General features: G+C 46.1%; 2 protein-coding genes across 2 annotated transcripts in view; both read right to left on the reverse strand.

Annotated features, from left to right (window-relative positions):
- SAMD5 (sterile alpha motif domain containing 5) overlaps window positions 1-9,941 on the reverse strand; it is a 54,157-nt gene extending 44,216 nt beyond the window's left edge. The window contains exon 1 of the mRNA XM_059941037.1: window positions 9,253-9,941. Within this exon, the coding sequence (XP_059797020.1) occupies window positions 9,253-9,717 (465 nt within the window). The 5' untranslated portion in view covers window positions 9,718-9,941. The remainder of the gene's footprint in view (window positions 1-9,252) is intronic.
- A 216-nt stretch (window positions 9,942-10,157) lies between these two features.
- LOC132376426 (synapsin-1-like) overlaps window positions 10,158-10,727 on the reverse strand; it is an 855-nt gene continuing 285 nt past the window's right edge. The window contains exon 2 of the mRNA XM_059942087.1: window positions 10,158-10,727. This exon is cut by the window's right edge and continues 19 nt beyond it. Coding sequence (XP_059798070.1) covers window positions 10,369-10,727 — 359 coding nt within the window. The 3' untranslated portion in view covers window positions 10,158-10,368.

Consider the following 10,727-nt stretch of genomic DNA (forward strand, 5'->3'; position numbering starts at 1 on the left):
GGGCAGAGAGAAAGGGCGGGCAAAGAAGGGGCCCTTAAAACAAAATGAAATTTTAAATTATGAACAAGACGTATAGAAACTCTAAACAATGTCAGTGATAAAACACTTCTCCCTGAAAAAAACCTTTTGTTGGCCTAACTTCTAGCTGTCACAGTTACTGTCGAGTTTCAATGGCATTTACATTTGCTTCTAATTAGCATCTTTTATTACCTGTCCTTTTATAGGCACTGTGTTCTACCTGGGAGTTAATTCACAGAACTCCTGGTTATATGGTTGGCACCAACCCACAAACTTGGTTATAAGAGTCCTTTCTAAAATAAGTTTGTAGGACTTCCCTGGTGGTGCAGTGGTTAAGAATCCGCCTGCCAATGCAGGGGACACGGGTTCAATCCCTGGTCCAGGAAGATACCACATGCCGTGGAGCAACTACGCCCGTGTGCCACAACTACTGAGCCTGCGCTCTAGAGCCCGCGAGCCACAACTACTGAGCCCACGTGCCACAACTACTGAAGCCCGTGCGCCTAGAGCCCGTGCTCCACAACAAGAGAAGCCACCACAATGAGAAGCCGACACACCGCAACAAAGAGTAGCCCCCACTCGTTGCGACTAAACAAAGCCCAGGTGCAGCAACAAAGACCTAACACAGCCAAAGATAAATTAATTAATTTTTAAAAAAAACTTAAAAATAAATAAATAAAATAAGTTTGTAAAAGTTGTCATGTCTCTCCCATGGTACTACATGAATAAGTTAAACTGTAGATTGAAAATAAACAATGATAGCATCGTGATTTGTAAAAAAACAGAAAAACGTGAAACTTGAGTTAGTTCAATTCCATTATTCTTATGACCACTTAAGAGTTTTTGTATGTGTTGAAAACTCAAAACAGTGAAACAGAGTACAAACTGCAAGGTGCAATATGTTAGTTTGGTTAAGTGCAAATTCTATTTTATAGACGAAATGTTTTTACTAAATTTGAATTCTTTAAAACTGAAATATATTCCTTATTTTAACTGTTAACTGTTTAAAACTAAAGAAGAAATCAAGAAAATAATTGCTGTGTATTAGTCCATGACTTTACTTAAAATAGTTTTGTCAAATAGAGGTAGGGTGTTAAAAAAATATGGGTGTCAAATACAACAGGTACACTTCCAGTCTTATAAAATTATGGTATGCTCTAGGGAAAATATCTTAAAATTTCGAAAATCTTTTCATTATGATTTTGGTAAAGAATACATGCTGATTGTTTTCCTCACCTTTCGGACATGTTCCAAATGAAGTAGGTCTTATTTTGTTTGTATTTATAACTTTATGGAAACATAACAGTAAGGTTTTAAGAGCTCATCAGACCATTTATTTCAATTAGAAGCAGTAATTAAATCTCTTTAAACTATTAGATGTCACTTAGTCTCTATGTAAGACGGATTGTATGCTTAATGCCTTTTGGCATGATCCACAATTATCTGCCCTTAATACTTTTTATATTGACTGAAAACAAGGATTCCCTTCCTACTCCTCCCAGGCGTCCTCAAGTCCAAATCAGCAGTTGATCTGAAATAGCATTTTTCATAAATCTTAGAAAATAACTGTTAAAAACTTTTTAACTCAAGTGCTAGCAATAGTATAATAAGCCTTAGTTATAGCTAAGGACCCGATGCTGTTTCTAGCTCTACACAGACTATAACCTTGAAAAGTTATACCGATCATGGTCCTGGGTGTACTTTCCCTCACCATGGGCAATGTTCTTCCAAATACCTTAGGATATCCCTTGTTAATTTCAAGCACCAGCGTTGGTTGAGTCCGTGTCATCTGACTTACCTTACTTCAAGAAAATACATTTCAGAACATATTTCTGGTGAACTGGAATCTAATTACTTACATAATCTGAAAAAATGTGCTTTTTTATCAAAATTTCTTTCTTATTTTTCATGGCATGCGTTAGACAACTACCTAAGGGCAGACAAGGTTCATGAGGCCACCCTTAGTACTGCTAACCCTGCCTCGAGCATCTTGTTCTCATTGAACAGTGAGGAAGGAAGAATAAGCACAATTGAGACCTCTTTAAGACTGGAGATGCCAGTGCAGAGAAAAGAGCTTTCTCTTTTTTTTTGATCTTTTTAATTTTAATAAAAATATGAAAATAATAATACGTACCAAGAAGGAATAGCTGTATTTTTCTTCCCATCCACAGTAGTTAAGAGTGTGACCTTGGGCAAGTTGTATGACCTTGGGCAGGTTGCTTAACCTCTCTCTTTTTTTTGCTCTTTTTTTATCTTCCTTTTTAAAAAAAATTTTCATTGCAGTATATTTGCTTTACAATGTTGTGTTAAGTTTCTACTGTACAGCAAAGTGAGTCAGCTATACGTATATATATCCCCTCTTTTTTGGATTTCCTTCCCATTTAGATCACCACAGAGCACTGAGTAGAGTTCCCTGTGCTATGCAGTAGGTTCTCATTAGTTATCTATTTTATACACAGTATCAGTAGTATATATGTCAATCTCTCACTACCAGGTGACAGTTTTGAACATTACAACCGAATTTTGAAAATCTAATTTTTGAAGTTTTTACAAATAATTTTCATTATTGTATCCTCAGGCCTGCAGAAATGACTGGGTATCACTTGTACTAAAAATTTACTGCTGATTAATTACCAAATCCCCCTATTATCAGGAGTAAGACCTGGGCCAACAGGCTTTTCTGTACACAGCCAAGACATGACCACTATGATGGTGGCTGAAATGTCCAAGCAAGGACAGCTACGGGGTAACAGGGACCAGGCTATCCATCTGGCAAATGTTGTTTGCTCAATGCCTGCTAATATCCACAAACTTGGTTATAAGAGTCATTTTCTAAAATAAGTTTGCAAAAGTTGTCATGTGTCCCATGGTACTACATGAATAAGTTAAACAATAAATTGAAAATAAACAGTGATAGCACCATGAAGGCAGAGGAATTCTTGGGAGAAGGAATATTTACTGTCATTTCAGCTTCTGCCAGGACCCAAGGCACAACTCCAAAGGACACAAGCATATTCTCTGCCAACCTCTCTCTTTCCTTTCTAAATATTTTTTCTATATCCTTCACCCTGGCCCCCCAAAACAGAAGCCCTCATGCCACCTGTCTCTCCAAACACCTCCATCCCAAGCCATCTCTCCCCAAAATCCATGAATAACCCTATTACCATGAGAGTCTTGTTACTTACAGTAATTAAATTCACACTGAGGCGTGAATGAAGCTTAACACTCCTACAGCAATGCTAAATAACATTATATTAACTCAGCTCTACTTGGTAGTGTGTGGCAAGGAGATATTTTTCAGTGAAGAAGTCTACACACCTTCCCCATCCACCATCTACCCTAGAGCCTGCCTTCCGCTTTTCCAAGTCTGCTAGAAAACAGGATACTTTTACAGTCCCATACAATCCACATCTACCACAACCCCCATGCACAAGCACTGCCAAACTTACAGGACGCAATACAACGTCACACATAGCTTGTAACCTGCAGCGCAAACATAGGAATGGTGAGGGTACTTTCTATTCACGTTTAGCTATATCCATCCTACAAGCATTATTGTATAATGTTTACATTTAGGCATAGCTATAAACATCAGATGCATAATACCTAGTATTTGTATATTAACGCAATACGCTCCATAAACCTCTAATCTCTCTATCTCCCCCCTCACTGGTATCATGTGAGCAGACAGAGAAATGAGGGCTCTTCAACGCCATCCCCACAAAGTTCCCAGTCTCCTCATTCACCCTTTCTCTCCGCCCCTCTGTCATAGAGAAGGCATCCCCTCCCACTGGAAGTGTGCCCCCCTTTTTCTTCCAGTGCTCTGGACACAATTCCCTCCCACCTCCTTGATCTCTTGGGTGGTCTGCCTTCTCCCACATCTTCACCCGCTCCCTCTCTCGGGCTCCCTCCCACCCACACTTAGACATGCTGTAGCTTCTCTCATCCTTAAAAAAAAAAAAAACAAATTCACAAAACTCTTCCCTTGACTCAAATTCTCCCTTCTTCCTCCAGCTATAGCTTTAGTTCTATCTTCTCAGTCTGACTTCATTAAAAAGTTGCCTATAGTACAACCAGACAATGGAATATTACTCAGCGCTAAAAACAAATGAGCTATCAAGCCATGAAAAGACACAAAGGAACCATAAATGCCTATCATCAAGTGAAAGAAACCAATCTGAAAAGGTTATATACTATGTAGACTTTCCGAATATGTGACGTTCTAGAAAAGGCAATACTGTGGAGAGAGCAAAAAATCATTGCTTGCCAGGAGTTGGGGGAAAAGAAGAATGAATGGGCAGAGCACAGAGGATTTTTAGGGCAATGAATATACTCTGCATGATACCATAATGATGGCTACATGTCATTCGTTATACATTTGTTCAAAGTCAAGAATGCACACCACCAAGAGTGACCCCCTAATGTAAGCTATGAACTTTAGGTGGTTATAATGTATCAAGGTAGGTTCATCAATTGTAACAAATGTACCACTCTGGTGGGAGTGAGGAACACTATGCATGTGTGGGGCAGGGGTATATAGGAACTCTCTGGACCATCCTCTCAATTTTGCTGCAAACCTAAAACCGCTCTTTAAAAAAAATTAAATCTTAAAATAAAAGTTGTCTATGCTCCCTGTTTCCACGTCCTCTCATTGGTCCCTCACTTGAACCTGCTATTTCAGAGGTCCTGCTGGCATGGCTGCTACTTCCCATAGCATGGATACATTTAGTTCTTGTCCTGCTTGACCGGTCTCTGACCTCCTGACCAGTCCCTCCTCCCCAAAGCGTCACTGCTTCCACTGACTCACCCTTTCCACCTCCCTCGAAGGTTCTTCGTCCTCTGCCCATCTCCCAAATCCTGGTGTTCCCCAAGGTGCTGTCCTGGTCCCTTCTCCCTTCTCCCTCTACAGATCACTCATATTTGTGGCTTCAATGTGCAGACTACTCCCAAATCTGTATCTTTTGTCCCAGCATCTCTCCTCTGCTCCACAACTGTATTTCCAACTGCCAACTAGACAAATATGTTCAAATACGCCTCCGGCATCAGACACTCAGTATATTTAAACCTGAAGGTAACATCTTTGTTTCCAAACTTGCTCTTCTCCTGGGTCCCCTGCTCAGGAAAGGGCATCGCAATCCTAAATCAGGAATCTACACGTCATCTCAACCTCTCTCCCCTCTCATCCCTGTCATCCAAACAATCACCCAGTTCTGGCAATTCTACCTCTCAGTTACCTCTGTGGCACCTCCCAGCCTGTCGCCACGCAGTCCAGGCTGCCAGCAAATCTCTCCTGACACTGCAACCTCGTCCTAATCCTTTCCTCTATCTCTGGTCAGGATCCATCAATAGCTCCCCTCTCGAGATACACTCCAACTCCTACATATTACTCCAAGGCCATCCAGGACCAGCCCCTGCCTGTCTCGCCATGTCTTGCCACTTCTTCCAAGCATTCTATGCTCCAGCCAGACTGAATTCCTTTAAATTCCCGGTGCCCTGCTGCACTTCTTCCCTTTCTGGCCCTTTGCACACACTGTTCTCTATACCTAGAACACTTGTTCCCTTAGGACCCTCCATCCTTCAGTTCTCAGACCAAAGGCCAGTTCTAGAAAGTCTGCCATGGTCCCCCCTCCCCGCAAACTAGGTTGGAAGCAATCACTACACTTCATCACTGTTGTTCATTCCATTTTATGTCTTCCCCGCTCCATCCCAAGTTTTTGAAGGCAGGGCTTCTGCATCCTGCCAATCATAGTAACCTGGAGCCTGGCAGAGCCTCAGCATAGAGAAGCTTGGTAAAGTATTGAGAACACGTACACAAAGCTTTTCCTAATCCTTACTTTGTGAAAACATATCCCCACTTCATTAAGGTAGAAATCATAGCAGTCGGAGAAGCTAAGGACAGGGCAGAAGAGGGATTCATCCAATGTTTTTAGATTTCAAGTAGTGCTCTTTCCAAGCTCCTGGTTTTCCAAAGTGGATTGCCTCGGTACAAAGAAAAACTTACTTTTCTTACATTTTAACTCACCTAAAAGAGGAAAGTGGCAACTGTTGATAAGACAATGAACACAGCACTGCAGCACAGTTCCTGGTAACATTAACTGTTACTGGGGCAAATACCACAATCCTGCAGTCCTTTCAAGTAATTCTTGGGAAAATTCCTCAACTTACTTTCCTCTGTAAAGATTCACTATTCCTGCCTTGATCACCCTACGTAAAATCCGCTTTCAAACCATCTAATATTCTCACCAAAGTACAAAAAAATTACAAGGATCAGCCATGCAGACTATAAAGGAGACGTAAGGCCTCTCTAACAAGCAGAATTCCAAATGCACAGAATGAACACTGTGTTCTGATCATGACAGAGCAAAGGAATCTGGAGAAATTAAAAAGTGGATCACACTTTAAAGAGAGTCCTGGGCTTCCCTGGTGGCCCAGTTAAGAATCCGCCTGCCAATGCAAGGGACACGGGTTCAAGCCCTGGTCTGGGAAGACCCCACATGCCGCGGAGCAACTAAGCCCGTGTGCCACAACTACTGAGCCTGTGCTCTAGAGCCCGTAAGGCACAACTACTGAGCCTGCGTGCCACAACTACTTAAGCTCGTGGGCCTAGAGCCTGTGCTCCGCAACAAAAGAAGCCACCACAATAAGAAGCCCGCGCACCGCAATGAAGGGCAGCCCCCGCTCGCAGCAACTAGAAAAAGCCCGAGCTCAGCAACAAAGACCCAACTCAGCCAAAAATAAATAAATAAATTTATTTTAAAAAAAAGAGTCCTAACACTGTTGCAGAAAACAACGTCTTAGATCATTTAAAATCCAAAATTTAAGAAGCAATGCACACGTAAACAACAAATTCAGAAAAACCAACATGATTTGGCACTACACACGTGCATGCTCAGTTTGGGGTACATTAATTGTATTTTAGTTTCTATTTCAGTGTGTGTTTTTCTTGTAACAAATATATGAAGTGACAGAATTTTTTTTACACTTAAATTCGTCAGCTCCATTTTTTTGATCCCCACCTGGAGCATCAATGAAGGAGGTACAAAAACACTTCTGGCCCCATTTTATTCTTCATCAGTTCGACAAATTACATATGTATAGAAAGTAAATGAGGGTATATTTTTACTATCAAACATTATTGTTATGGGATTTATATAGAAGTTGACATAAATTATTATTTACAAAAGTAAATAGTACTACAATGTAAGTCGAAATTTTCTTTGATAAATTGCACTTACTCACATGCACTACCATCTCACACACTGATCTAGGCAGGAATGCACAGTCCAAAGCCAATGCCCAGACTATTCATGTCCTTAGAATCCTCTTCCACTTATCCTTTACAGCTTCTGAGTTTGATATCGAGGCCTGTCTTTTTAAGCATCAGAATCAAAATGTGTTACATCATCCCCACCTGCAGCCCACACTCTCCTCTGCCCTCCCAGCCCTGTACCCAGCTCTTCTCCTGAAGAAGAAGCAAGCCCTAGTGATATTAACTTGTTCTTGGCATCCCTTTCTGGCCAGGACTTGACCTCTGCCCTCACCATGTGCCCAGGAGCTCACACTCTCTCAGCCTAAGCCCGCCTCACTTCCCGGGATGTAATCACAAAAGTCTGACTGGCCTTGAACTCCTTTGACGTGCCATCTCCAGAAACGAGCCTTTATTTTACAGTGATGGTCAGAGTCATTATATACACACTACACATATCTCCACCTCTACCTGCCTGGGAAAACTGTGTTCTCCCCTTCATCGCCCTGTTTGGGGCACATATCAGAAACACAGTCAGAGTGGGTAATTGGAACATGTGTTTAATTTGAGGCAAACTGTCCTCCGGACTTGCCCTCTTTATATAGTTCTTATAAAACAAATTTATACTCTTAAGCAGGTTATCTCAGTTGCCTGTCTTACAAGATAACATATGGATAATATTAAACCTTCTATTCTCATCTACCCTAGATATTTTTATCTACTTTTTACAAAGTTTTCTCTTGAACTTCCTTAAATCCAGACATTATGACCCTAACTTAAGACTATAAAGCAACGCAAGTGTCCTAGACAAGCACACATTTGGATTATCCGCACACAACATTTGGATTATCCGCACGTCTCTGCTGCGGTGCTGTGTCTACTCCCCTCCAGCTACAGCATGCTTGCCGTCATTTTCCGCTGGGCTTCTCTCTATGTCTTGACTTTCCCGCTGAGGTGCTCCTTTTCCTGGGCAACTCCAGGCAAGCTTGAGGATTACATGTACTGTTTACTTCTCCCTTTCAAGTCAGGACCCTCTACCTGGATGGCTGCAGAAGCCTGAACTGAACAGACTCAGCTGGTGGCTGAGCTCTTGTAAGAAATTAAGACTTTCTGTAGTTAATTATTAAAAGCCCAAATCCACAGTTCAGCCTTCCTCACAGATCAGCTGCCATACTTTCCCAGCTTCTCCCCAGGGAAGTCCTCACTGGTGACGGAAAATCTCACTTCCTTCTGTTGTGCCCTCCTTTCCTACATGCGAATCCACTCAGGCTTTCTAGAAGTCACAGCTGTACCTGCTTCATCTCATCTGGATTAACAATCAACCAAACCGGTGACCCAGCACAGAACTCGGCAGCACGCCCTCGTGACCCCATTACCACCAATGTCCTTAGCACCCATTACCTCCCTATACTTAAGCTGAACGAACTTATCCCAAGCGGACTGACTTGTGTTTTGTTAACTTCTCTCCTAGACTGCTCATGTCAGTCGTTCACTTTTCAAATTTGCAGCTGGGATTCGACTTTCTGGAATTGAGAGCAACAGGGCATCATTTCTCACTCTTTGAAGAAAAGAGTCGGCCAATTTCCCTTGGGAGCTTCACAAAAAGGTGAGAAAAAGAAAGGTCGAGAACAATGTGGGTTTTAACCAGTCTTCTGCTACCTTCAGACCCAAACACTACCACGGAGGGTATCATGACCTGTCCTGTGCTCCTGTAGAAGCACCGCGCGCCCAGCTCCTGACCGAGACTACGCGGACACTTGGCCCTAGTTTAGAAGTAACACCTGGGTGAGGGATCCTGTCTTATCAACCGTTGGTGACACCTGGAAGCAAGGAATAGAAGAGCGAACACAGAAAGAACCCAGAAGAGAATCCCAAATACCCAGAGCCTCCTCGTCTCCCGTCGTTTCCTGGGAAAAGTGGGCTGCCAAGCCTGGGCAGGAGCGGCCGGGCCGCGTCCCTCCCGCCGCGCGCCCACGCCGCCTCCTTACCTTGCGGGAGTACGGGGGCTTGCTCAGGTGGATGCCGTCGCGGACGAGCTTATCCCTGATCATGATCTTCAGCTTCAGTTTCGGGTAGCTCACCAGCTCCCTGCCGCGAGGGGCGGTCGTCTGGCTGCGGGGGTCTCCGCGGGGGCCCTGGGCCTGGCCGCCGCAAGGCTCCCCCCGGCGGCGAGTGGGGACGGCGACCGCGGGCGGCCCGGGTGGCGCGGGCGGTGGCTGCGGCTCCAGCGTGAAGTAGAGGCCGGCGGCGGCGGCGTCCTGCTCCCGCAGCCGGCGCACGGCCTCCAGGATGCGGCGCCGGTGCGCGGGCGCCAGCACCCCGATGGCGTCCAGGTCCGGGTCCCCGATCTGCTTGCACACCTCCAGGTCATCGTAGCCGTTATCCACGAAGGACTCCGCGTACTGCAGGAGCTGCAGCGCTTTCAGCCACTCGTAAACTATGTTGGTGCACATGGTGGGACTGGAACCCCCGCCGGCAAACGGCGTCCCAGCGCCCGAGCGGCACGGGCGGCACCAGTTCTGAGAACTTTTAATCCTCTCCTCCAAGGGGAAAGAAAAATCTCAGTGAAGTTTTCCTTTTAAAGAAAGGGATAGGGCCGGAGGTAGAAAGCCATCAGAAGCCTGAAGAGCGAGAAGTGGCAAAGCGGCAAAGTGAATTCCCCAAGCAGCCTCGAGCTCGCAGGCACTGATGGCTCGGGGAGCCGCTCCGCGCCGCCCCTAGATTCTCCGCTGCCGCCGCCGGCGCCGCGGGGAGGGGCGCGCGGCGGGCGCGCGAGGGGGCGGAGGCGGGCGGGGCCCGGGCACACCCCTCGGACCCGCGCGGGGTCAGCGGCGCGTCGCGCCGCCCAGGACTTTCCGCAGCCCGGACCGTCCTGGGGCTGCGCGCCGCATCTCAGTTTCTGGCCGCCGCCGTTGGCGTCTGAACGCGCGCCCCACGCTGCGGAGGCAGCTCCTCGGCGCAGATGCGCGGCCGCCCAGGAGCGCCTCGTCTTCGCGAGTGCGAGTCACTGTCGTCCTCCTAGCGGGGACGGGGTGTCTTCTAAACCGCCGGGCTCCTGCGGATGCCTTGGATTGCTTTTCACATTTCTTTTTAATCCGCTTTCTCTAGCTCGTGGAAATCTCTGCGCTCACTTCTTCCCGAACCTCTCTGGCTGCAGCCTGCGCGCTCGCCGGCCGCCCACGGGCACTTCCCCAGGCTGGGCGAGGCTGTGAGGTCAACTTTCCCTTCTCCTTTCCCGATCCGCGTTGGATCCCCCTTTGCTCGGAGCCCGCGCGCAGGCCGGAGCCCGGCGTTCTGGCTTCTCCCAGGGACGACCGCTCGGCGCCCGGCCGCGGCGCCTTGGCTCGGCGGGTGGGCGCGATGCGGGGACCGCCCGTTTTCAGCCGGCGCTGCGTGCACCCCCTCCTCGCTGCAGCTGGGCACTGTGGGCGGCGGGAGAGGCTGGTGCTTCGGCCTGGCTCTC

The sequence above is a fragment of the Balaenoptera ricei genome, chromosome 12 (assembly GCF_028023285.1).
Source record: "Balaenoptera ricei isolate mBalRic1 chromosome 12, mBalRic1.hap2, whole genome shotgun sequence".
NCBI lineage: Eukaryota > Metazoa > Chordata > Mammalia > Artiodactyla > Balaenopteridae > Balaenoptera > Balaenoptera ricei.